This window comes from Ovis aries, chromosome 12, assembly GCF_016772045.2.
Source record: "Ovis aries strain OAR_USU_Benz2616 breed Rambouillet chromosome 12, ARS-UI_Ramb_v3.0, whole genome shotgun sequence".
In the NCBI taxonomy this organism is placed as follows: Eukaryota; Metazoa; Chordata; class Mammalia; order Artiodactyla; family Bovidae; genus Ovis; species Ovis aries.
Window position 1 is genome coordinate 80,142,898 of NC_056065.1, and position 27,998 is coordinate 80,170,895.

The 27,998-nt window shown below is 62.2% G+C and overlaps 1 protein-coding gene and 1 long non-coding RNA gene across 7 annotated transcripts in view; one reads left to right on the plus strand and one right to left on the minus strand.

The window, feature by feature from the left end:
* NAV1 (neuron navigator 1) overlaps positions 1 to 27,998 on the minus strand; it is a 195,517-nt gene that overhangs the window by 126,596 nt on the left and 40,923 nt on the right. For all 6 annotated transcript variants that reach the window (XM_042229499.2, XM_060396780.1, XM_060396784.1 and 3 more), the window contains 2 exons: positions 16,175 to 16,920; positions 10,028 to 10,131 (listed from right to left, as the gene is read on the minus strand). In XM_042229499.2, the coding sequence (XP_042085433.1) occupies positions 10,028 to 10,131; positions 16,175 to 16,890 (820 nt within the window). In that variant the 5' untranslated portion in view covers positions 16,891 to 16,920. Of the gene's footprint in view, positions 1 to 10,027; positions 10,132 to 16,174; positions 16,921 to 27,998 lie in introns of those variants that run through there.
* Positions 23,997 to 26,487, plus strand: LOC121816091 (uncharacterized). The gene is made up of 2 exons (XR_006055561.1): positions 23,997 to 24,521; positions 25,247 to 26,487. It is a non-coding gene; the product is annotated as an uncharacterized LOC121816091 (long non-coding RNA).

Genomic DNA, 27,998 nt, shown 5'->3' on the forward strand with positions numbered 1-27,998 from the left:
GCCGTGGCAACAGCCATTCCAGCATCAGTCGATAAAGCCAATACGTGCAGAGTGGCTCCTAAAAAGAGGCTCCTGCCCTGTCTCGCACGCCAGTGCCAGCCCGGGGCCCTCCCAGCCTCTCCCCACTCAACAGGCCGAACAGCCGGGCGGGGCCACGGAGAGGGGCTGTGTGGGAGGCAGAGGCCCAGCTGGGTGGGGAGTGGATGCGGACGGCGTGGTGGCCTGTGGAGGGGACTGGGCCCTGTGCAGCCTCCAGAGGGGACGTGGGAAGGAGGCTGATTTGCAATCATGATGGCCCCCCGTCTCCAGGCCCCCAGACCACTCATCCTCACCCTGCTCTCTGCCAAGGCACGGCAGCCTCTCCAGTGGGGGTGGGGTCAGTGGGCTGACCGCATCTGCTGACCAATACTGTAGAGCTATTTGAAGAACAGAGACACGAGCCCACGGCCAGGGACAGGCACATGGTGTGACGCTCTGTCCCCCACCGGTGACCGGAAACCACATGCCCTGCCCCTCCATCTGAGAGAGGGTCTCTGCTGGGAAGGGGGCCAGGATGCCTCCACCCGACTGACCTTGAGGGTGACCTTGGGAGAAGGGGGACTCAGGTAGGGGAGTGGGCAGGTGAGTGCACGCTCTGCTGCTCGACGGCTGAGGGCTGAGCAGAGGGGCCGTCCTCTCCGCTCCTGCGCCCACCGTCGGGACCTGGGGGGCCTGCCCTGCCTTTTAGGGGGCCCTGCCGGCCCCTGTGCTGAGCTCAACCCCTCCCAACTCCCTGCCTCTGTGGAAAGCCCTGCAGCCACTGAGCCCTTGTCCTTCTGCCCTTGTCTCCACCGCATCACCACGCCCTGTGTCTTTCCCCTTCAGCAGGGACTTTCTGAGCGCACAGAGCACACCCATGGGCAGGCTGCAGGCCGCGCGGGCGGCGGGCGGCACAGCAGAGTCTCCTATACGATGGACGGCCTGCCCCTGCCCCTCATACCCGCCCAGCACCTCCGAAGCCCGCCCCGACAGGCGCTGGGATGCGCCGGGGAAATGCAGATGGAAGCGTTTTCTCCTGCGATGTCCAGTTAAACAGGAGGAACACATGACGGGCAGGAGGCTTAGCTGCTGAGAAGTGCTGAGGAGAAGGGACAGACCCGCATGGGGAGCGCGAAGCAGCTGAGGGCAGGGGCGAGCTTGTGGCTGGGTGACCCAGGGAGGCTGTGCTGAGGAAGCACGTTTGAGGAAAGCTCCAGAGAGGGCTCAGTCTCTGGGTGTCTGGGGAAGACTCTTCCAGGCAGTGGCTATAGTCTGTACAAAGACCCAAGGGCAGGGTGTGCCTGGTGTGCCTGGCCGACTCTGGGCACGCGCTGAAGCCATAGGGATTTGCCACTGGAGCAGAAGTGGGCCTGTGAAAGCGAGGGGGCCTAGACCACTCAGGGGACTGCAGCCTGCATGGCTCTGGGCTCAGGGCTGCCGTGAGTCAAGGTCGGGAAGCCCTTGGGAGAGACGACCAGGCCCTCTGTTCCCCAGCCCTTCCTGCGGCCACAGGCCCTCCTCTGCACGCCTCTCCTGACTCCCTAAGCACTTTTCTGCAGCCGATGTGATAATTTTCTGGCATCCCATCAGCAGGCTTCATCCACCGATCTGTGATTCCCGAGGATCCACCCTCGGCTGGTCTACCGACCATGAGCTTTTCCCAGAACCCACCACCGCCCTTTGCACACAGCGGGCTCTCGGGAATACTTGGAGAATGACGAGCAGCGGAGTGAACGGGTGCGTGACTCAGAGCAGATGTGTGCGGCTGTCAATAGCGGTGACCTCTGGTGCCCGTGGTGAGAGACAGCGCAGCTGGGCCGGAACGGCAGCCGGGCCCGGGACGGCTCCCAGCCACACCTTCCCTCGGTCCCTGCAGCCCTGGGCCCGGGGGGCCAGCAGTCCCTCTCCCCGCCCCTGCGGGAAGCTCCCGTCCTTGTGACCTCAAGACGAGTCACAGCTGAGACCTTCTCCTTCCCCGTCTCTGCGCTGCATACCTCAGGGGCCTCAGGCACAAGTGGGCAAGACGTCCTCACGTCCCCTCCTGCACCAGGCAGTCCCGCCCTCCAGGGTGGGTGGACTGCTTCCTACTAGAGGAGAAAAGCAGCCGGTGGACGCAGTGATCCAGCGTGGGAGCCCCAGGTGGCTCACACCTTGTGCAGGGAGCCCTCCCAGACTGACCCACTCGCTTCCTCCCAACCTCAGCTTTCCAGGGCTTAAGACATTTCTGTGGACTCTGTGGGGCCCTGGCTCAGCCCCCTGGCCTGGGGGCTCCCTGAACTTTTGGGTTGGGGGTTTGCTCATGGGCTCAAGGTCACCGGTGGGGGCCCAGAAGAGAGGTTTGCTGTCCGCCTGTGTTGGAAGATGGGGCCCAGGAAACGGAAGGCCAGGGGTGGAGCCGGGGCCGCGGTCCCCGTGTGCCTCTGGCCCGGCGTCTTGGGGAGGACTGCTGGAGGGTGGGGTGCCCCTGCTCCTGGTAACGCCCCGTCCTGGGCCAGCACGCCACTGGGGGGGTGAGCCTGCCGTTGTGTGATGGGGGGGCCGGGCCAGGGAGGCCCCAGAGCCCCCTGGAGGGCCGGGCTCTCCTGGGCTGGGAAGGTGCAGGCCCCCACCTCAGGGGCTGGCTGCTCAGGGTGTGCAGACCTCCAGGATGGGGACCGTAGCCAGAGGGCTGCTGACCTGGGAGGGAAGGTGACTTGCGGCTGGGCTGCGGCCTCTGGCTCTGTCTCCCGGATGATCGCCACGTGTCCTGACCCCGGGCTAGAACACGGCCCTCCGCTCCTCAGTGGGGGCGCCCGGCATGCACAGCCAGACACTGGGGGCTCCCCTCCTCCTCTGAGCAGACACCCAGGACCCCCCATAAAGCCAGAACCCCACGACGATGGGCAGAAGTGTGCAGCTCTGACTCGGTGACCCGACGGCCTCCCAGGGAAGGACTGTCCCCCCCTGCCGACCCTGGTTATCGGCCACCGTGGAGGGCAGTGCCAACCAACAGGCAGGCTCGGAGCCTGGCTCTGCTGCTCTCCTACCCATCCTCTGGTCCAGGCTGAATCCCATCTGTATCTGCTCTTCTTCCCAATGCCTTCTCGTATATGAATTCAACTCCAATTCACCCTTCAAGGCCCAGCCTCAGGGCCGCCTCCTCTAGGAAGCCTTCTCTGACTACATCCCACACTGATCTTGAACTTTCTTCTCTACCTGTTATAGTCGGGGGGCGGATAGACAAACCATGCCCAGTCATATCCAAGGCAGAGAGGTCCTTTCCCTCCAGCTAAATTGTAAGCCCTCCATTACAGACTGTATGTTGACGTCCCCCCAAATTCACAAACTGAAACTGATCCCCAGTGTGACCTGCATGAAGATAGTGCGTTTGGGAGGTCATCAGGTCACAAGGGCGGGTCACTTGTGCCTTATAAGTAGAGGCACCAGGGTGCTTGCTTCCTCTGATGTGTGTGGACACAGCATGAAGACGGTTGTCCCCAGGATGAGAGCTCCCACCAGGAACTGAAACGGCGAGCACCCTGACCTTGGACTTCCCAGCCTCCAGACCCATGAGAAATACCCTTCTGCTGTTGAAGCTGCCTGGGCCGACTGCGCCTCTCCTCCGTGGCAGTCAGCAAGGGCCGTGGGTGCCCATGAGCCGCGGGCCAGGGGTCTCACTGCCGCCTGGCAGCTGCTGCTGCCAGGGACCCCCGAGACATGGGGTGGGCGTGTCCCATCAGCCCCTCCGAATCCGGCGCTGTCACTGCCTCTGTGTGACAGAGAAACGCGCTCGACCAGGACCACCCTGCAGGCTGCTGCGGGGTCAGGACTGGCGCACAGGCTGGGCACTCATGCCTGCCCACCAGCCCTGCTGCTTTGGGGACTGACTGAGCAGTCGCATGTGGTTCCAACAAGTGTGGAGCCCCACAGCAGGAAACCCAGGGTCCTGGTGGGGTTGGACGGGGGGATCCCGCAGCAGGTATGGGCCTCGGGAAGGGGGCCCCGCCCCTCCTCCCTGTCCAGGCGCCCCTGGGGGCCTGGACGCCCATCCCGCCCGCCTGGAGTCTGCCAGATCCGGGCTGGCAGTCACACTCGCCCTGGCCCACAGAACCCCGGGGGGGCGGTGCGGGGTGGAGGTCTCCTCCTCCATGCTCAGGACCAAGGTCCCTTCATGGCTCAGCCGCAGGACCTCTGTCCTGGGGTCCTGGTCAATTCCGGGGGGGCCTGGCAGCCCTAACCATCCAGGACCCTTGGGGGCTTCCCTATTCTCAAGTGCTGGGGGCTCTGGGTTCCCTTCAGGACTCGCTGCGTGGCCTTAAGACAACGTCTCCCTTCTCTGCACTTTGGCTGGTCAGGACGAGGTCAGCTGGGAGTGGGGGTGGGCTTCCAGCTGGAGGGGAAGGAGGAAGCACCTGATCCAGGACTCAGCCTGGAACTGGACTTGGTGAAGTCAGAGGCCAGCTCCCAGCTGACAGAGACCAGGGCAAGAAGGCGATGCCTCCCACGTGGGCTCGGCTTGTGCGTTACCATGGCAACCGTCCCCCCACACCTGCTGGGCTGTCCATTGCATACTGGGCCCCAGAGGAGCTCCATGAGGCCCAGGCACAGCATCCTGAGACCAGGACCAGCCATCGGTTGTCATAGCAACTGCAGGCTGCAGGGGTGGGGGGTGCGCTGGTGGCAGGAACTCCAGGCAGGAGATGGGGTGGGCGGCGTCTGCTGGCTGTGTGCCATCGCGTAGGATGGAGACCCGTGAACCGCATGTGTGGGCGTGTCTTCTGTGACCCGTCCACGTAGGGCTGGCTATTCTAAGGCCATTGACCCACAACGCTTAGAGGAGCCTCAAAGACAGCTTTACTCAGTTTTCTGCTTTAGGGCAGAACTGGTGCTCTTACACGGAACCCTATTGCCTCGCTGTGGGCCACGAAACCCAAAAGCCAGATGAAGGAAACACCAGGCCAAACCCAGGTGGTCTGGCAGGCCTGTGATGACCTCACTGCCAACAGAGCAAAACCTGTTAGTCAGTGCTCAGCAACTGGATACAGAAAGTCCATAAACCAACCGTCAGATGCCCAAGTTTTGTGCTGTGAACACGCTCATCTCTCTGGAAGACATATCGTGGGGTCCATCAGGCTCTGAAAGAGGTCACTGATGCCAAAAAAAATTGAAGCCAGCCCCAACAGAAAGGAGACGCCTCCACCGACCTGAGGCTTCTGAGGCTCCGGCTGAGCCAACAAGCCCGCCTCCTCCCATCTGGAGGGACACTCCCTCCCACGCCTCTCAGGTGGCACCTCTCTGCTTTACCGAAGCTTTGTTAGGTTTTAAACGAGGCGTTAAACATAACAGAAGAGTGCAGTGGGGCTCCTATCTCAATGAATGGTACGACCCCTTGGCACTTACAAATCGCCCTGCGGATGCCCAGAATACCCCCAGGAGAGGGGCCAGGCACTCGGTCCTCCCACGTGAGCCTGATCTCATCCCAGGTGCTTCCGTCCTGTACCCCCACCCCCTCAGCTCCGCGGAGGCCCAGCCTCCCAGGGAGGGAGCATGCAGCAAGTTCACGGGGCGCAGCTCCTGCCTGGACTGGGGACCGGCTCCACCCTAACCCTAACCCTAAGCCCCTCGGGCTGGAGGTCCCTCCCACTGTGACCTCAGTCATTCTGCCCCCACCCACCCGCCCTCTTCCCTGACCCCGCAGTCATCTTCAGCTCACTCTGAAGCTCCTGGCCGCACCCCGGAGACCCAGGAAGGTGGGGTTTGGATTCCTCTTGCCCCCTGAAGGATGAGCAGGGAATGAATGTTACGACCTGGTGTGGTTCTCAGCCCTTAACCCTCCTGGTCACTGTGTCCAGGTCCCCTCAACTCTCCATGGCATCTCCCAGAGCTCCTTCTGGGTGGGCTGCAGGCTGCCTGCTCATGGGGAGTCTCTCGGCGGGGACCCTAGTCCTCTCCCCATGGTGGGTGGGGAGCTGTAGGTGGCGGATGCTGCAGACCCATTCCGTGGTGCCCAGGGAGGGGCTGAAGCCTCGCCCGTCACTGGCTGGGAGGGCTCTTTATCCACCCAGCCTCCCCAGAAGCTGGGAAGAGGACTGGCCTGCCTCTGCTGGGGTGCGGGAGGGGCGGGAGGGGCAAAGCCCTGTGAAGCTGAGTCTTCAGGACAACCCCGGAGGTGAGGTCTTTCTGCCAGTCACAGAAGGACGGATGGTGGTGAGGATCTACCAGACAGCCCCCACCCCAGCTAGGACTCCTATCTGTCCTCCTGCTCCCTTGAAAACTGTCCCAGGGTTGGACAGAGCAGCCTGGTCTGGAGAGACCACAAGTGACCTGGCCCACCCCCACTCAGTCAGCCCCCTCACCCTTGGGATCCACCCACAGCCTGCAGAGGAATCAGCGCCAGTTCATCTGAGGCCAGAGGTTGGATTTCAAAGTCATGCTGGGAGGCGCCGAGGCCAGGACAGGCAGGCACGGAACACAGGGGCCAGGCTGCGGCCTCCAGGAAGACCACGGCGGGCAGGGAGAACCTTCCCTCCCACCATCCTCTCCCACACTGAAGAGGGGCGCTGCTCGGTCTCAGGGGGGTTCCCAAAACCAGAGCCCTGCCCTTGCTTGCTGGGATGGTCGCACACTCCAGAGCTGGGGCTTCACCACGGGGCCTCCATGCAGCTTGTGTGCAGTCGTACAGGCTGGACACTGCACAGGTCCGTGGGCACAGAAGCCCCACAGGGCAACGTTTGGGCCTGTTACGTCCCTGGATGAACCCAAGCGTCTGGAGCAGGGCCTGACTGTACTCGGTGCTGAATAAAAATTGGTTCACTGGGTATAACTCTCTGGAGGTGGATAACACAGAGCCCCGTGTTCTTGGCCAGAACAGGAAACAGGGAAGCCAGGCCTTGCCTACCCTGTATTCATGGGTGCAAACACCTGAGAACCCCCGACGTGCCTTCTAGAGTGGGAGTGGTCTGGGGGCCCGAGCTGCCTGGCCTCTGCTGCTTCTGACCCTCCACTGAAATGGGCTGAACCCCCTGCCTGGAGACAAGTCCCATCCCAGAATCCCCAGGTTCCTCCCTCCCCCCAAAGAAACCGAGTCCAGATCCCTCGAGTTTTCCGTCCCTCCTCCCCGCCGGCTTCCTTAGTGACCTCATTGCTCCAGCCTCTCCCTCCCTAACCCTCCCCAAGCCAGGCTCCACCTCACTGGCCGTCTCACAGCTGTCCAGCCTCCTGGGGCGCCCAGGACCCGGAATGTCCCCCGCAACCCTGCAGCGAGGTCACGGCTGGGATGGCCTAGAGTATGACCTCTGAAGGCTGGGCTCCAATCCTGGCTGGACCACCTTGGGATGTCTCCACGTCCTGCCCAGCCATCTGGAAGGTGGGCACCTTAGGAGCATGCGCCCCCCCCCCCCTCAGTCTGGTGGGTACCTTAGGAGCACGCCCCGCCCCCTAGTCTGCCCCACCAAGCTGAAGCAGCAGGTCAGCACGCGCTGAGCAGCTCTGTGTGCTGGGCTTCTCAGGGCTTTGCGCGGGTGTCATCACGGAGGCACAGGGAGGCCAGGAACCAGCCCAAGGCTGCACAGCCAGCAAAGGCAAGGCTGCGATGCCCAGCGGGGCCCTGGGTCCCCACCTCCATATCCCTCCGGCCCCATGGAAGCCCTGCCCCCGAGATCACAGCCCCCACCGCCTGCCTGGAACATGGGCTGCGCTTCCCGTCGATTGTCCGTGCATCCTCTCTTTACAGATGGCTGGGACACACGCCCGGCCTCAAAGTCCCCAGAGGGTGGGAAGGCGTGTGGGAAGGGGGGTTAGCCCAATGCAAGCAAAACAGGCTTGGGGTGCAGAGCCAGTGGCATTCGGGCTGGGTTGGGGCTGGGGAGGGGGGGTGGGGGGACTGTCCCATCGGCGGAGGTGAGGAGAGCCCAGCGGAGCCCAGCACACGGGAAGGCGGGGCCCAGACTCCAGTCCTGGGCAGCCCTTGCTGTGCATCTTCAGACAAACTTTTTGCAGAACCTCTCAGCCCCCTGCCTACAGCAGAGCAGCAGGCCCACGGTGAGGCACGCGCCACGTGCTTACGAACAACTTCGTGGGCAGCACCTGGTGCTGTGCCCTGCACACAGCAGGTGCTCAATACACAGTGGCTGTCCCCAGCATTTGCTCCTCCCGGGGTCTGGGGAGTTGAGGCAGTGGTCCTGGTCTCAGCTCAGCTACTCATGAACCACAGACGCCACTTTGAGCAGGTTACCCTCCCTCCCTGAGCCTCTCTTCCTGGCGAAAATGAGGCCACATTTCGGTGAGGCTGCCATCTGTTAGGGCAGCCTCACTGTCCATAAGGACTTCCCAGGTAGCGCTAGTCCTGGAGAAACTGCCTGCCAACGCAGGAGATGCCAAGAGGTGCGGGTTCGGTCCCTGTGTGGGGAAGATCCCCTGGAGAGGAAATGGCAGCCCACTCTGGTATGCTTCCCTGGAGAATGCCATGGACACAGGCGCCTGGCAGGGTACAGTCCATGGACTCGCAAAGAGTCGGACACGACCGAAGTGAGTTAGCGTGCACACACCATCTGTTAGGGCTGTGACCCTCAGCGTCTTTGAGCCCAAAGCCTCTGCAGCCCGGAGACCCAGATCTGGCCTGAGGATCCTGAGAGAGTCTGTGGAGGGTGGCATGTGGCTGCCTGGGAGCCCCAAAGCAGTGTCCCAGCCCCTCCTGCCCTGGGAGGAAGCGCCAGATCTGGGGTTTTCTCTCCTAAACCCACAAGGTGTGAACAGCTGAGTGTGGCTTAAAGATAGCGTCAGCTCAACAGGAGAGAGAAACGCAAACCAGCCTCGAGGGAGAGGCCGGGGGCAGAGGCTCGTGCCCCAGTGACACGCGGATGCACGGCGTGGGGGTGAGAGCAGAACCTGCCATTCCCTGCCCGCTCAGCACCTGCACACGCACGAAGTGGAAGCAATCACCTGTGCCGATCTTGGGGTGACCCTCCTGTCCTCTCCCACGTGGCCTCATATGCGGGCGCTGGGGACCCCGGCCCCGGCTTCCCAAATCAAGATCCAATGGAGACTCAGGCAATGTCCGCATGACAGCAACCAAGGGGCGTGTCAGCAGATGGGACCAGCGCTGGGTCTCCCTGGCACAGCCGGTGGGCGTGTGGAGGGCCGGGGCACTGGCATGGACACCCCCACACTGCCGGGGGCAGACGTGGAAGGAGCAGCTGGTGGTGGACCCATTCAGGACAAACAAAGGCGGCGCCCAGCACCCTGCTTGGGGGCAGGTCGTCATGGAAAGCCTCTCCCTGCTGCACAGAGCGGCTCTGGTGGTTTGTTGGTTGAACGACAACAGTGGTGAGTGTGTGCGGCTCTCCGAACCCCCTTCCCTTCCTCTCATCTCCCTTTCTTCAGGCTCAGAGTACAGCCCCCCCCCCCCAAAGCATAAGCAGGCCCCAGATCTCTCCCTATCCCATCCATCAAAGAGCCTGGGGTGTCCTTGGCCGAGGTGGACACTGACCACAAGGCAGAGAGCCTTGCCCGCTGCCCAGGAGGCTTGCAGGAGGTGGGGGGCTCTCTTCCTTTGTGAAGGGGCGTCTTTGTGAAGCCCTCCTCGGAAGCTGCCCTGCACCTCTCACCGTGGAGAACCTCGCCTGCCCTCCACCAGACACGGCAGCTCGAGCTGGTGAGGGGCCTGCTGGCCGAGCAGCTTGGGGCTCCCAGATGTAGCTAGCGAGATCTCTCCCCACTCCTGGGCTGGCGATGCTACGCCCTGGCTGTGTGGCACAAGCGTGAGGAAGCCATCACACTGGCAGCTCTGATGTAGAGACAGCCCGCACGGCGTCCTGGTTACCGCGTCCTAACGCCCGCAGGCCTCTGGGGCCAGGGAGCTGAGCTCCTCTAGTCCCCGCTGCGCTCTGACCCCTCGCCCCGAGGGGGAGCCCCGCCCCAGGGGAAGCTCCGCCCCCCGAGGGAGCCCCACCCCCGAGGGAGCCCCGCCCCAGGGAAGCTCCGCCCCTGGAGGGAGCCCCGCCCCCAGGGAGCCCCGCCCCAAAGCACTTACCCCGGCTGGAGAGCTCCTCCTCAGCGCCCCCGCGGGGGCTGGAGTAGCCGTCAGAGGCCCAGCTGCCCTGGCGGAGGGGGCCCGGCTCCGGGTCGGCCTGGACCCTGCAGGACAGAGAACGGGGTCACTCACGGTCACTCACGCTGGCCTCCAGCGTCTCCCCTTGGAGCTTGGGCTTCCCTTTTGCTGTGCCCCGCCCAGGGCTGGGACCCCCGATGGGCATATACGTCCCCGGGGTGGGCAGCAGGCCTTTTTGGCAGAGTTAGTTAGGCCAGGAGCACCTGAGGGCAGGGGCCCGCCTGACACCAGTCACCCTTCAGGGTCCCGGAGTCCCTGGACGTGAATCACCCTGGGGCAGAGGGACTCTGAGTAACCCTGGCCTGGGGGCCTGTGTCCTGCCAGGTCCCTGCCCCCAGGCTGCCCTGTGCACCCGCGGGAGGGCCACGCTCTGAAGTGGAGGCCGCTGACCCCTCCCGAGAGCTCAGGGGTGAGGGGGATGGAGCAGGCGGTCGGGAGGGCCCACTTGGGTCTCTGTGACCCCTGAGGGCAGATCCTCCTGGGCCCATCCTGGAGGCAGGGAGGAAGGGCGGGTCTCCAAGCACCAGCTCCCGAGTGCACACAGGCCTCGGAGCACAACCCCCGGGTACAGTCCTCCCAGGAACAAAGGCTCCGGGAGCTTTTATTATAGGCAATTACCCGGGCTCTCCCAGCCGCCCGCCTCCCCGGCAATGTCTCCAGCTAAATGGGCCCTTTGGCAGCTTGAGGGGCTGGCGGGGTGAGTGAGCAGGAGGAGAAATCGATGGCTGGCCTGGGTCGTGGGGCGGAGGCTGCCTCCCCCTCCAGGCTTGACCGTTCCCAGCTCTGGGGTGGCCGGAGTGGGTCAGAGGCCAGAGGGACCTCCTCTCTCCCTGCCTCACTGGGTCCACGGCCGAGGAGATGCCCTCCAGGCTCAGACCCGCCTGAGAGTCCAGGGCTGTGGGGGCCTTTGCTGAGCGGCAAACTCCTGCAGGCCGCCCGGCCCTCGTGCGTCTGGGTCTGCAGGCCCCGTGCTGCGGACAGGGCGGGCTCAGAGGAAGCGGGGGCCCAGCTTGCTGCGGGCAGCGGCGCGTGCTGCCGGCCGTGAGACGCCTACGGAACAACGAGCTTAAACCTGGCCTTTCTCGGAGGCAGCGCAGCGTACTGGTGAGAAGGCAGCGGGACGTTACTAGGTGAGGGCTGAGTAACACCACACACATACACACACATACACACACATCACACACACCACACACACACACCACACACACACATACATATACACACACACACCACACATCACACACACCACACATCACATACACCACACATCACACACACATCACATACACCACACACACACATACATATACACACACACACCACACACACATCACACACACACACACCACACACACACATCACACACACCACACATCACACACATCACATCACACACACCACACACATACATATACACACACACACCACACATCACACACACCACATCACACACATCACACCACACACATACATATACACACACACACATCACACACACACCACACACACACATCACACACACCACACATCACACACACACACACCACACACACACATACATATACACACACACACCACACATCACACACACCACACATCACACACACATCACATACACCACACACACACATACATATACACACACACACCACACATACATCACACACACACACCACACATCACACACACACACACACATATACATATACACACACATACATATACACACACACACCACACATCACACACACATCACACACACACACCACACACACCACACACACACCACACACACACACACACATCACACACACCACACATCACACACACACACCACACACATCACACACACATCACATACACCACACACACACACACCACACATCACACACACATCACATACACCACACACACACATACATACACACCACACACCACACACACACATCACATACATCACACACACACCACACACACACATACATACACACACACACCACACACACACACACACCACACACACACACATATACATACACACACACCACACATCACACACACCACACATCACACACACCACACACACCACACACACACATACATATACACACACACCACACATCACACATACCACACACACACATACATACACACCACACACACACATCACATACACACACACACACCACACACACACATACATACACACACACACACACACCCCCCACACACACACCACACACACACACATACATACACACACACACCACATACACACAACATATCACATACACCACACACACACCACACACACCACACACACACACATATACACACACACATACACCACACACACACATACATATACACACACACCACACATCACACATACCACACACACACATACATACACACCACACACCATACACACACATCACATACACCACACACACACACACTACACACACCCCACACATCACATACACCACACACACACACCCCACACATCACACATACCACACACACACATACATACACACCACACACACATACACCACACACACACACCACACACACACAATACATCACACACACCACACATCACACACACACACCCCACACACCACATACACACCCCCCCACACACACTACAGACACCCCACACATCACATACACCACACATACACACACACAGCACATATACACACACCACACATCACACACACTACACACACACACCACACACATCACACACACCACACACACACATACACTCCCCCCTACACACACACCACACGCATCACACACACTGCACAGACATCACACACATCACACACACACACACATCCCACACATCCCACACACACCACACATCACATACCACAGACCACACATCACAAACACCACACACACACCCCACACACATACACTCAACACACACAACAAACATCACACAACACACATCACATACACCACACCCCCCATACACACATCCCACACACACACACCCCACACCCCCCACACCACACACCCCCACACACACATACATATACCCCCCACGCACACACCACACACACATACACCCCACATATACACCACACACACACACCACACACACACACAACCACCCATCACATACACCACACACACACACACACACACACACACCACACACACCACACATACCACACAGACATCACACACCACACACACACACCACACATCACAAACACCACACACACACACACCCCACACACATACACTCAACACACACAACAAACATCACTCACACACACCACACATACACCACACACACACACCACACATCACATACACCACAGCCCCCCCCACACATACATATACCCCCCACACACACCACACACATACCACACACATCACACACACACATACCCCCCCACACACACCCCACACATATACCACACACACACATACACCCCACACATACACCGCACACACACCACACACACACCGCACACATCACACACATACATACCCCCCACACACACACCCCACACATATACCACACACACACATACACCCCACACATACACCACACACACACACACCCACACACACACCACACACACACACACACACACACACGTGCACACACCCCCGACACACCACACAGCTGGGCACTCCGACGGAGCGGGCAGGGCCAGGGCAGTGAATAGGAGTAACTGGCTGCCACTGTTCTTGTGAGCAAAGGCGAGAGGGGGGCGCACGGGGCAGGGCTCCCACCCCAGGCAGTGGGCGGCAGCCTCAGGGTTCTGACCTCAGGAGCGGCACCCTTTCAGCTCCTCCATCCCACACAGCCAGGCCCTGCATCCCCCAGTGATCCCAGCTGGAGTGGATGGCACCATCTGTGCAGGACATTGGTTGGAAGTGGAACCAGAGAAAAGAAAACCCACACCTGACCCTTGAGACACTATCGCACCCTCCTAAACCCTCACCCTGACCCTCAGCCCCGGGCCTGGGCTCTTTGTGGAGCAGAGAAGGGTGAGGGCAGAGACGAGGGAAGCAGACGGGCAGGACCAGAGCGTGCAGAGCAGACCGAGGCGTCTCTGCCGTGTCTGCTCTGCGTGTCTGGGGTGGCTGTCTGGGCCGTGGGGAACGGACATCTCCCAAGGAGGCAGGGGAAAACACCGCCGCTTCGTTCCCTGGAGGAGCAGGAGGGGCCTGGGGTTGGGGAAGCTGAGCCCGCTGAGACCCGGCAGGCTGGAGCTGTGCAGAGGCCGGCTGTGGAGCGCAGGGAGGTCTCCATGGAAACTGTGTCTCTGACCCCTGGGCACAGACATGTCCTCACAGCGTGGCCAGCACTGCTCGGGAGGGGCCTGCGGTTCCGCATAGCCCGTGGGGCGTCCTTGGTCCCAGGCTGCCTTTTGAACCATGACCCTCCTGTAACCCTAACGTGGGCCTGAAACCGTCGGTCTCAGAGGTACGACGTGAAGATCCCTGCTGAGGCGTCAGGCCGCTTTTCTGTCTAAAACACAACGGTGTCCTGAGTGGAGGAAAATGTCTGTTTAGTTCTGACGGAGATGTTCAGAGGAAAAAGAGCTGGCCTCTTTGGAAAATGTCAGATTCTACATCTGCCAGGAGGCCTGAAGGGTAGATAATGTAAAATCTGGAACCGTGGAGTCAGAGACACATTTCCCCAAAGATGGATCGGTGCAAAGGCAGTCTAGGAGGAGACACAGGCCCCAGAGTCGCAGGGAAGCGGCTCACGGGCGGGGAGAGGACCGGTCCCAGGACAGGCCCTGACCGCCTTGGGAGTGAGTCCAGAAGCTCATGGGGGCGGGGGGCATGTGGACTGCGCCGGGGTGCCCCCAGGGGCGGGGTCCCCGCAGCCGGTGGGGGGGGTGTAATCTGAGCCTCTTTGGTCGCGGGAAGGTTCTTGCTAGCCTGTAGACACTGATGTGGACTTAGCACTGTGGAGCTGCGCTGAGTGCACCTCACTCGGCACACACACGGCAGCCCCGCACACCCCTCAGAGCAGCCCTCGCTCCTGCGGCTGCCCTCCCCCAGGGCAGACTGCGTCCTCGCCGGCACACCCTTCAGGGCTGCCCTGGGCCCCTCACCGCCCCGGCAGGCTTCCTCTCGGTGCGCTGTCCCTGCAGCGATGCCCTTTCGGGCTGTGGAGTCCGTAACTGAGTGCAACGCCCTGCAGAAGGCTGGGCGTGAGGAGAGGGGCGTGCCCCTGTCCCGGCCCATGTCTGTTACGTGGAGCAGGGGCGCCCAGGGCTCCCGGCCCCTGTCTGTTACGTGGAGCGGGGGCGCCCAGGGCTCCCGGCGCATGTCTGTTACGTGGAGCGGGGGCGCCCAGGGCTTTTCGGGGTCAAGCCACACTCCTGGCTTCACGTGAATGTGCGCTCTCCCCCACCCCAGCCACTCCCACCCGGGGGCCCAGCATCCAGGGAGCTTCTCGACCCAAACTGGGGGAGCTTGTCCTGGAATCAGCCCAGAAGAAAACCCCAGGAAGTCCACTTAGTCAAGGAAAGCAATTCCTTTGCATTCAAGCATCTCGAGACTGTGCTACGCTTGGTGATCAGAGTGCTGCTTATTTAAAGGGGCCGTTTCAGACACGAGGCACACATCTGTGTTCGGGAGGGCAGATGACAGAAGCAGGTCTCTGAGCTCCACTCGTCTGAAGAGCCGGCAGCGCGGCTCGCTAGCTGTGCCGGGGTGAAGGGTGGCCCGGCCCCCACTGAAGGGCAGAAGCTGGTCCCCCCGGGGATGCACACGGGCAGCTTGGGAAGCGCGGAGAGCGGACAGCATGGGGGCTCCTGGGGGTCCGTGCGGATTTCACGACCGTGGAGGGAAGGCCTCGCTCAGCGGCAGCTGGCCCGGGTGAGTCGGGTCAGGCTGTAGCTGGCTGCGTGAGCTGCGCAGCGCCCTGACGCCTGTCCCTGAAGTGAGCATGCTGGGGCACCCCTCCGGGCCTGTGTCTCGCGCCCCCACGCGCCCCCACCTGCCGTTCTCTCCACCAGCCCCTCCCCTCCGTGGGCCCCCGAGTCCGGCTCTGTCACCCCACTGCCCCCTGCAGCTTACCTGTACCGGAAAGGGGCCACGGTGGCTGTGGCGGGCTGGCCGTGCGGGTGAGCCGAGCCGAAGCTGACGGCGCCTGGGGCTGGGCGTGGGCTCCGCACAGGGCTGCCTGACAGGGAGGGAGGCCCCGACGCCATCCGCGGTTCAGGCTCCAGAGGCCTGGGCACCCCGGGACTTGTGCCGGGAGCGTCTCCCTGATCTTTCCCTGAGTGGTTGGAGGGCTTTCGAGCTTCAGGAGTCCCCAGTATCTGAGTGTCTCCACGGGAGCTGGCACGGGAGGGGCTCCTGCCGCGGGCTTGGCGGGTCATGGTCCCCTCCTGGGCCCCCCTCTTCTGCCCCGGGGTGCCCCGTGTCTCTCCAGCTCTTCTCGACCCAGCCCGGCTGGCCAGGGCCTCCTTGGGGGCCGCACGGGGGCTGCTCCAGGGGGAGATGGCGGGAGCCCCCGCCCCCTCAGACAGCTCCCTCGGCGCCCCTGTGGCCTTGGGGGAGCCTTTCCCCCAGGGGGCCTTAGGGGACGAGCCCCTGGAAGGGCCGCTGGCCTTGCCCAGTCTCGGGGAGACTGCCCGCGGGGGGCTCAGGGCCAGGCTGGCCTGGCGCGGCCGCAGCTGGGGTGATGCCGCCGGGGTCTGGGTCCTGCTCTGCGAGGCAGTGCGGGGCACGGGGATGGCAGAGGCGTGCTGGGGGCGGCCCACGGCGCTCAGGCTGGCTGTCCCGTCCATGGCCGGTGGGCCTGAGGCAGGGCTACTGAGCTGTGGAGAGAGGACGGGAGACTGTGAGGCCCTGTCCTGGGGGTACCGGCACCCTTCGGTCGCGTCCTGGCTACCCACCCGGCTCAGGGAGGACCCTCTGCCTCTTGCAAACTCAGGAGAAGGTGCCGGGCACTGAGATGTACTGTGGGACCAGGTGGTTCACGCTCGTCCCGGCGCCTGTGCACAGATGGGGCACCCCCCCCGCCCCGCGCTCAGTCTCAGGAGAAGGTGCCGTGCACTGAGATGTACGGTGGGACCGGGCGGTTGACGCTCGTCCTGGCGTCTGTGCACAGATGGGGCAGCCCCCCCCGCCCCCCCTCCCCCTGTTCAGTTTCTTCTCGCACCAAGTCCAGAATGCTCTGCCCCGGGAACCAGCTCCCTGCCCCCGGCTGGCTCCTGCTGTGGCCTCTCTGCCTGACACCCACCTTCCCTTGGACACGGCTGTGGGGCGTTAGCTCTAGACCTCACTGGCCCGCTGGCAGGCAGCTCCCCACGGTCACAGCCCGCCTGCACCTGTCCTGGCCAGGCTCCTGCCGCCCGGCTTGCACCTGCCCGGCATCACTGCACTTCTCCGGGCTCCTTCCTGCTGTGCCCACCACGTGTCCCTGGAGACATGGGCACCCAGCCCACAGCCTTCCTCTCTAGCCCCTTCCCTACCCACCTCCTGCCCCTCCGCCCCCTCCTCTGGCCTCAGAGACGAGGGTCCCACCCTGAGATAAAGGCAGAGCCCTCCAGGCAGCCCCTGCCACCAGCACCTGTCCTCTCCTGGACCCCGATCTGTGAGTCACCCCCTCTCTCCCATATCCTCCCGAGCACGCTAATGAATGAATGAATAGATCAATTAATCACTTTCATTTCAGAGGAAATTTGAAGTCGGCTACAAAGACACACAGTCAGCTTGAGGAAAGGCTCGGTGCAGAAAATGAACCACATGACAATCAGCAGAACACAGGCATGGGCGCTCCCATAACCCTGCCGCGGGAGAAGACTTGACAGCGTCGCGCTGAAGGCAGGGACCATGAAGGAAGACGCCAAGAGGTCGGCGCGCGCAGAACTAAAGTCCCTGGGGGTCAGGAAAGTGCTTCCCCAGGTTCAGGCCACCAGTAAGCCGCGAGCACACCTGCCACAGCGGTGAGGGACCAGGAGTCCACACCGCCACTCCAGGGGGCTCTACCAAGTGGACCAAGAGCAAACACCCCCTAGAAGCAGTGGCCACAGCATCGAACAAGTTCACAAAGTGATACGGTTAGCCAGAACGCAGCAAAAACAAAGGGCTTCACTGAGAATCGAAGAGGCGCAAATTAAATCAGTCAACATCGGCTGCTATCAGGTTTTCTATCTCCTGGAAAATTGCGACTTCTGGTCGTGGTATGAGGGCAGGCCCTGGCACATGGCCACGGGAACGGCCCCAGACGCAGAAATGTGCCCTGGGGATGATCCCAGACGTGGCCTGAGCTGCTGAACTTGGCCTCGGGCACAGGGTTGAGCCGCACCGTGACCAGCAGAGGCAATGGGCTGACCACCCCTGAGCAGGGCCCCGGACCGCTGAGCACTGCAGCCACAGCTCAGACCTCAGCGTCTGAGGCTCAGTCCCGCACAGGCAGGCCCAGCATCACTTGTCTTGTGCCAAGACAGCGGGGGGACAGCAAGGCCTGGCGCCCCCACTCACACCCCACGTGCTCCTCCTTGAGGGACCTGAGACTGGGCAGGGGCTTCCCAGGGCTGAGGACAGGCCTGTGATAACGGTTTACTAAACAGTTCCCTTTCCTGGCTAGCCTCTAAACTCCGTCCGCCTGTCAGGACAGAGGTGACCGGAGGCCCGAGCTGTGGGCAGGCAGCAGGCTGCGGGACAGGATCTCGGGCCACCCCACCCCCCTTGGCCTCCATACCTGGCTTTGGGCTCCAGCAAACCAGACAGGACAGTCAACTGAGTCTGGCCCCAGTGGAGAAGGCCGTGCCCCACTCAGAGGACATATGGTCCCCACTGGGGGGCTGTTTCCCTGGCCTCTGAGAGAGGCCCCCGCGCACAGGCGCCCCGAGCCGCAGCTTGAGGATGCCTGTGTGTTGGGGGTGGCGCATCCCACTGACCCGATCCCTATAGACGGCTCTACTGCCAGGACCCTTGGCTCCTTTCCAACCAATCGGCCAAAAGAAATGACTTCGTGCCAGTGAAAATCCATGACTTAAAACTGCCCCATGAATCTGGGGGGCAGGGGTGCTGAGCCAGTGAGGGCCCACGGACAGCCCCACTCAGCACTCAGAGCCCCTCGCCAAGACCCCCTGGGGAGGCTCCCAGCAGTGGCAGCCCCCCCGCCAATAGCGCCGGGAGCCTGAGTCACGAGGCCCTGGGAGGTGCCCACAACAGCCCTGCGGCACCCCAGCCCTGCTCCCTCCCGTGCCACGCCCTCCTGGTTGGTCACCGGGCCTGGCTTCCAGATGGCTCGCACAGCAGATGTGAGGGGAACCTGGGGGAGGCATGCCCAAGGCCCCCGGGAACTGGAGCCGCACAGCCCCACACCCACCCCAGCCACGAGCCGGCCTGCCAGGGTCCCGGCCACCCTCCCCCTCCCGCTCTGCTCTCAGCCCCAGGCCCGGGGCTGCCCATCCAGCCCGGTGGACGCAGGCGACATCACCCAACACGCCCACTTACGGTTTCCAGGCTGCGAGTCCAGGGCCACCGGGCTGGGGCAGGCGGGGTCTGCGGGACTCTGGGCCTCTCTGAAAGCCCACCACTGGAGACCCTGCCCCCGCAGTGTGGGCTGGCACCTGGTCTGAACAACAGCGACACTGAGGCCTTTGGAGGGGCGGGATGCAAACCCACCAGGGAGACCCCCTGCGAGGTGCCGTCAGGCCTCCTGCCAAGGCGCGAGGCCCTGGGCCGGCTACCCAAGCAGAGACCTCGAGGGGAGGGTGGAGGCAGCTGTGGGGTGCTGGTGGCAGCCCAGGACCAGCCCGTCCCTGGGCTCCACTGCTGTTCACGCACGGGCCTCTGCGGCGCCACCTGGGGGGTGGGGTGACGTCGGGGGTGGGGAGTCGGGCTCCGTGCCGCTGTCCTCCTTCGTAGTGGGGGCGGGGGGCACCGGCCACCCTGTGCAGAGCACGTCCAGGCCCCCTCTGGGCCACGCTGACCACGCTCCGGTCACTTCTGCTGATGACGCAGCAGCAGCACATCCGTGCGGGAGTCGCGCACAGACGAAGGGCCAGGGCTGCAGAGAGGCTCCCCCCCCTCCCCGTGGAGCCCCCACCCCGTGTCACCGTGCGGCCCCAGAGCCGTGAGGTTCCGGAGCTCGGCACCCCCGGGCCCCCCAGGCCCAGCAGGCTGGCCAGTGAGCCTGCAGGAGACCCACGTTGGTGGGAGCGGGGGACCCCCCTTCCTGTCTCACTACCTGGGGGCAGACCCTGGAGCAGCCGCCACTGCCCTGCCCAGGCCCAGGCCCCTGCCACTGTCCATCCTCCTGGCACAGGGGCTCCGGGCAGGGTCCCCCCAAGACGGCTAGCTCAGGGGCTGGACCAGGGCTGCCCAACCGGCAGAGCAGAGGCTCCCAGGCCAGCTGAGGGCGTGGACAGAGAGCAGACGGGTGCGCTTTCGCGCTCTCAGATCAGAAACCCACGGCCACACAGGTCACAGGTCACTCACCCCGGGCAACAGCCTGAACTTCTAATAACCGTTTTGGAGTGTTGTTCAGGAACTGTGTGGCTTTGAGAAAGTCACTTAAACTCTCCAAACTTTGGTTGTTTCATGTGAAAAATGGCGAGGGGGGCGGTGAGGTGTGGGGACCGACGTCACTGAGCTGCTATAAGAACAGAATGAGAGTGCGTGTCTTCGCACAGTCTGGCTGTTCTCACGGCATTTCATAGACGGAGGTGGGGTGGTGGGGTGGGTGGGGATCAAAGCACCGAACTTTATTCCTCACGTTCTGGAGGCTGGACGTTCAAGGTCAAGGAGCCAGCAGATTCGGCATCTGTGGGGGCCCGTTCCCAGTTCATGGACGGCGTCTTCTCACTACGTGTGGAGGATGGGGTGAGAGGGCTCTCGGGGGTCTCTTTCCAGGGACACTGATCCCATTCATGACCCAACCACGTACCAAGGACTCCAGCTCTTCCCACCATCACTTGAGGCCAGGATTTCAACGTAAGAACTTGGGGACATAAGCACTCAGTCCAAAGCAGAGGGAAGAACCCTTCATGGTAGCCCGAGGGGAGTGCTTTTAAAAGGTTAGTTCTTACAACGAAAGTAACATGCTCAACAGAAAAGACTTGGAAAAACCCACAAAAATACAAAGAAGAAAACGTCTGTCCCCTTGCCGTTCGGTCGCTCAGTCCTATCCACTCTTTATAACCCGCGGCCTGCAGCAGGCCAGCCTCCCCTACCCTTTACGCCTCTATACGCCTTACTAGCTGACACTGGCCTTCTTAGGTCTTGATTTCTTCCAGGCTTCTTACGATTCATGCTTATACCCAGAGACATCGTAAAATTGTGATGATACTATACGTACCTTTTACATCTTTTCACTTACTATGTAGTAAGCATTTTTACTTTCCTTTTAAAAACCTTCAGACGTTTTCAGAAACATTGTTGTGAATCACTGATAAGCTTCTGTGACTGCATTAGACAAAGCTAGCTCATCTCCCCACTGTCAGTAACCATCTGGAGGTTTCCGGTTTCCTATCATTTTGGGTAAGACTGTGACGAACACCCAGGCCAGCTCGGCTGGGGCCTCGGACGACGGCTTCCGGCTGCACTTCTGGAAAGGGGATTGCCAGGTCCAAGGTGGGGGCCATAGGAGAGCTCAGTTACACACCGCAGACGCTGTTCGGAAAGCAGCCCATCTTCCCAGTCTGACTCTCAGCGCCCTTCCCCCAGCTCCTGGTGCAGCTGTCGGGGGCTTGGGGGTGGGGGTGGGGGGGGTGCAGCCTCTGTGGGGGGCCCGGAGCTTCAACCATGTTCAGGTAGTCAGGCCAAGCAGGGGGGCAGAGCTGGAGGCAAAAACGTGGGGGCAGACCCTGCGGGCAGTCTGTTCTGCCTGCCCCACGAACACTGCTGGGCCTCGGGGGTTTGGGTCTGAGGCTGGGAGGGGCCTTCTTCCCTCGGGGAGCACCAGCGACTGGGCCGTCTGGTCTGCTGGTGGGGGGGGTAGAGTGCTGAGGGCAGCCCGCTGGCGGCCTGACAGGCGGGACAGGCCTGCTCTCCCCAGGGTCTGGTCCGCTGCTCCTTGGGGCCCTGTCCGGCCCAGGCCCCCCCGTTCCTTTTCAGTCCCTCCCCTCTCTGAGACTGCCCTCCAACTTCTCATCCAGGTGGTTTTCGAGCCGAGCCCCATGGTAACCACCTGTCAGGCCCTTGGACGGGCGGGTGGGAAGCCGGGGACCCAGGCCTCCTCACTTTCTCCCCACACCGCTCCCTCCCTCGAGCAGTGATTGAAACATCCTCCATCATCTGCTGCCTTTTGCGATGATGGCCACAGAAAGGTGCTCACGGGCCCCGCCCCACTCCACGCAGACGAATGCCCGCGACTGTCCTCCTGGGACCTTGAGGGAACACCCTGAGGAGACCCTCCAGCCGCACACGCAGACATCAGCCTCGTGACTTGTTGTCTCCTAGGTTCTGGGCCAGGTTATTTGTGACCTCTCTGGGGACCCTGAGAGCAAGCAAGTGACCGCTGCGTGGATGTCCCAGGACACAAGGTCTCACCACCTCCTCCAACCACCACCTAACTTCTTGTTCTCTCTCTTTCGGCAATACTTGTTGTCATGGAGATTCTAACGCAATGTAGGAAGCTTGTTACTTGGCAACGAGATGCTGGAGGTACAGGATTGGCTGCTGAGGTCTGAAGGAGCAGCAAGGATGCTGAGGGAAGGTGGGGGAGTTGAGAAAGACCCTGGGGGAGCAGCAGGCACAGCGAGGGGAGCAGACGAAGGACCAGGTGACGAGGAAGAGCGAGCATGGAACACCCCGGGGCTGGGCCAGCTGTGTGCTTGCCCTGATGCCCTCAGTGAAAGCAAGACAAAACCAGCACGCAGTGATGTGCTTTCACAGCTGTATTCACCCTGCGGCAGCATGGATGGGGATTTCAACACAGAGAAGGTCCTAAGTATCAGAGCGGGGGGAATGTTGCAGGAAGGCTCTGTGGAGCAGCGGAAAGGGCAGGGCTTGTGGTCGAAAACTTGGATGTGAAGCTCAACCCCACCCATTCCTCTGCGTGTGACGCCATCAAAAGACTGAAACCTCTGAGCTTCAGTTTCCTCATCTGTGAAACGGGAACAGCAGCCTGACCTCCAGGGCCGGCTTGATGAGTGCTGACCGGCGGAGCAGGCACGTGGGCAGTGGTCTCTCAGGGGCTTCTGCAGGGACCTTTTATGACCAGCTGCTCCTCGTTAGCTTAATCACTAGCATCGTGACCAGAACTGAAAGCGTGCGGCGTGGAGAGGAGACAGCCTAGCTCACTCCCATCCAGACTCAGGGGCCTACTGTCTGAGCCAGCCTCTCTAGGGGCCAGCTGTCCACGCCTGAAACAGTCTGTCCCTCGGGGCGCCAGCAGCAGGAACAGATCCCAGTGGGTTCATGAGACGCCGTGCCCGTCCTGAGTGCCCAGTGGGTGCCCCAGAGGGCAGCACTCTCTCCAAGTAGGATTTTTTTTTTATCCACAATGCATTTCTCTGCTTCACTCCCTTGGCCCGGGAGGGGTCGGGGACCATGACCGCCGGGGCTTCAGTCAGTCTGCCGAGGACAGGGAGCTGGGGGCCTGGGAGCCCGACAAGAGGGAAGGAAGAAGCAGGCTTGGGGACTCACTTCTGCAGACGCGCTGGGAGGGGTGGGCCTCTCGCGAGGTGAGAGAAATGAGGCTCCAGAGCCAGACTTGAGGTCCGGACCCCGGGAGCTGGGGGGTGGTCATCTCAGGACAAACCGGCTTCAGAGGCCGTGCTGAGCACGGGCTCTCTGCTCCCTCACCAGGAAGGAGGGGTTGACTCCGAAGCCTGCTAAGCTTTACTATTCTTGAATTTCCTGACTCATCTCTGTCCATTTTTTTGATCCCTCCCCCATCGTTTATAAAACAAAGCTCATATTTTGAAGTAGTTTCAGATTCACCAGGAAGCTGCAGAGACAGGACGAAGTCTCCGTGCCCCTGGCCCAGCTGCCCTTGTACTGAAGTCTCGTATAACCAGGCACCTTTGTGAAAGGGAAGAACTTGACATTGGATCATTACTGCTCGGTGAACGGCAGCTCTTCTCAGAGGTCGCCAGTCCTTCCACCCGGGTCTTTTTCTGTGTGCCAGGCGCCCTACTGCACTTAGCTTCGCTTAGCTTTTAAAATTTAAGTCTTCTTTTGCAAACTCCAGTCTGTCTGCACCGTGCTCCAGGGGACCGGGAGAAGGCATCTGGGCTGCTGCCACCCGACTCTGAGCGAGTCACGGGCCGCAGCAAGAGCAAGGGACACGCAGTGTTTCCAACGGCCAGGGCAGGGAAGCCTGGGGGTCCACCGGCAGAGGGCTGGATAAAGGAGACGTGGGACGCACGCAATGCACTACTGCTCAGCCACAGAAAGGAGTGAAAGGGTGCCATCTGCAGAGGCGCGAATGGATGCAGAGACCGTCATGTAGAGTGAGGTAAGTCAGAAGGAGAGAAATATCTTAGATTAGTGCATATACGTGGGATCTAGAAAAATGGAACAGATGAGCCTACATGCAAAGCACAGATGGAGACAGATACAGACAGCAGACGCGCAGGCGCCAAGCGGGGAGAGGGGGTGGGCTGGGTGAGTCGGGCGCCTGGGATTCACACACACACACACACACACATCTATTATTGACGCCACGCGTAAGATACATATGCTTCCCAGCGGCACAGCGGCAAAGAATCCGCCTGCCGATGCAGGAGACGCAGACGTGGGTTCGATCCCTGGGTCGGGAAGATCCCCTGGGGAAGGAAATGGCAACCCGCTCCAGCATTCTTGCTGGGAGAATTCCAGGCACAGAGGAGCCTGAAGGGCTGCAGTCCACAGGGTCACAGGAAGTCGGACCCGACTGAGCACACAGGCAGAAGCAGAAAACGGGGAGCCACGGACCCCTGCTGCGAGCACGGGCTCTGCTCAGCGCTCTGCGCTGACAGAGAGGGGTCTGCACAGCCCGAGGCAGTGCACCGCCACGCAGCTAAAGTCCAGTGATAACACAGAAAGGAGCAAGCGGCGGCCTCTCCCCCAGAGCCTTCCTCTGTGGGATCAGAGGTCATTCCGCGTCGCTAAGGCTTTTAGAGGTGACCGTGGGGCCTCAGTCCCCAAGAGCTACGGGATGAGGGGACCACAGTCACAGATGACCAGATGCTCTCCCCCCAGGGCACACGGCCTGGCAGGAGCCGCCCCCTTGGTCTGGAGCCCAGGGTTGGCCTGAAGCAGAACTCAGCCTGTCTCTGAGCACAGAAGGTTTGGTGATGAGCGGAACCAAGAGGGAGCAGAGCGGGGCCTGTGCGACGCAGACCGTTTCCACAGTGTTGCGATTTCCCGCAGGGTCTTCCTGGAGCTGCTGTGGTGCTGAAAACGCACTGAACCTCTCTCCTTGTTTATGACACACGCCCCTCCTCCCTCTGTCCCTCAGCCTCGTCTCCTTCTGAGCAGTCACAGGAGTGGCCCTGAGCAGGGGTGAGAGCCAGGGAGCCTGCCCGAGGCCCCGGCTCGCGGGAGGGTGCCGCGTTCTGACAGACGCGGGCTCGGGGAGAGGAGCGCCAGCAGCTCGCTTTGTGCCGTGCCCCTTGTCCCAGCGTGCAGGTCGAGGGGGGCTGGCTCACGGACTCTGCATACACACCCTCTGCTCCCTGTTCCCACTGAACCCGGCCTCGGGAGAGGAGCCCCCTTCCGACCAGAGGGACTGGGCTGGACATGACGGTGAGGGGACGTTCAGGGGACCCTGCGTGAGGGACCTCATCTTCCCGAAGCCCCCGCAGGGAGCCCGCTCCTGGAGGCCCCGGGCAGGCGGGAGGCTGCCAGTCGGTGCGGAGATCCCCGCGTTCTCCTCGTGGTCGAGGGGCCACCAAGGCCCAGATGCCAGGAGCAGGTGCAGACCGTCCTCTCGGGGCAGAGCCTGCCCGCTGCTGATGCCCCACGTGACGAGGGCCACCATTCGGGAGGCCACGGGCATGACCACCTCCAGGGGCTCTGCCAGGCCCAGGATGAGCCCCAGAAAGACACCACACCTCCCGCCTCCCCGTTGCCGATCCGGGGGAGCGCACGGAACCGGCCTCCTGACGGCAGGCGCCTGCCCTCACCTGCGGCCTTTGCTTCCACCCCCCGAAACTTGGCGAACTTGGGGTTTGGGTCTCAGATGAGAGAGCTGCAGTCAGACCCGCGATTCCAGGCCAAGGACATCCAGTCAGCCCCACGGTCCCTGCAGCTCTTCCTGGCCCCGCACCCCGCGCCAGGGTCCCAGTTCCGGCCACTTGTTATCAGAAGGATGGAGGCCTGGTCCCCTGCCCCACTGCTGCCCACTCAGCATGTCCTCACTGAGGGCAGAGGGCCCGGCTGAACCCGGTCTGACAGCGACCCCTCCGTGCAATTAAACCAAGCCCCCAGGGCCCACGAGAGCCCCTGACTCACTGCCCCTGCCTGCCGGCCGCACCTCCAGCCTGTCTCCGCCGCACGGCGTCCTGTCTTCTTCCAGCTGGCCTCTCCACTCTCCTGTTCGGCCCGGGTGTCGAAACATCCAGGAGCCCCCGGGGGCCCCAGCAGTGCCCCACAGCTGGCTCTCTCCTGGAGAAGGCAGCCCCACCCCGCTCTGCGCTCGTGTCCAGTGCTGGTGGAACAGAGATGCCCGGGGCCCTGTGGGCTAGGCCCTGCTCCTTGTCCAGCCCAGGCGGCAGGGGTCTCCTGGCCCCAGGGAGCCAGGTCAGGGGAGACACCGCCCCTCCCCGGGCAGGGGGTGCCGTGGGAGGGAGGAGACGAGAGGCAGCTGTGGAGGGCGCAGGCCAGGAAGCGTCCCCACAGCGCTGGGAGCAGGTGGGGAGCAGACACAGCTTCCCAAGCTGCAGGGAGGGGAAAGCCCTGCGGGAAGGGGTCTCAGCATTGTCCCCTTGGGCTCGAAACTGGAGGCCCCTGGGGCACACTGGTGGTTGTGAGAGGTGGTGGTTGTGCCCCTGGGGCACATTGTGAGAGGCTGTGATCTGCATGGAGGCTCACCCGGAAGCTCCAGGCTAAGGACTAGGGGTGTGTGTGTGGGGGGAAGGTGGGCCATGGGGCCAACCCCGGGGGTCTGGGCAGCAGGCGGGCTGTGGGGGTCCGCACTGCCCCCTCATCACCCCTTCCTCACCCTTCCTCTCATCACAGGCCCCTTCCCCAGGGGGAACTGCCTTCAATCTCACCTGCAGCCTCGGAATGATGAAAAAGGACCCTCACCACCAGCCCAGCACGGGGGGGTGTGGGCCGCTGGACTAGGCTCACCATTCAGGGGGTGTGGACCGCTGGACTAGGCTCACATTCAGGGGGTGCGGACCGCTGGACTAGGCTCACCATTCAGGGGGTGCGGGCCGCTGGACTAGGCTCACCATTCGGAGGAGGAAGAGCAAGGCCCCCGCCCCCAGCTCCCAGCACAGCACCTGCATGAGCCCAGCTCGGCTTCACACAACCCGGGAGGCAGACACCATCACCCTCCCTTCACAGCAGAAGCAACCTGGGTCCCCAACTGTGTAGCGGGCCCAGGGCCACTCCCTGGCTGGTTTCACGGTGAGACTGGGGGCGCGGGGGCCACCCTCTCTCGGGGCCTCCCTGGGGGAGGCAGAGCAGAGACCTTGCCCTTTGCCACGCTTAGACTGTACACACGGCGCTCCCTCCACGACCCGGGCCGTCTCCTGGAGAAGGAGCAGAGACCTGTCATCCCAGGCCTGACCCCCTATGCTTGCCTCAACCCCGGGGGGAGGGGCAGGGGCAGGGCAGGGGCCCCGGGGAGAGCCCAACTCCCCTGAGGCCCCTGCGGGCCAGGCCCCACTGCTTTCAGCAGGCTCTGTGCTGGACAGCTCCCAGGCCACTGCCCAGGCAGCGCTGCGTCCTGCTGGGATGGGGGCCCCTGTGTGGCTGCCTCGCCCACTACTGCCCCATCCTC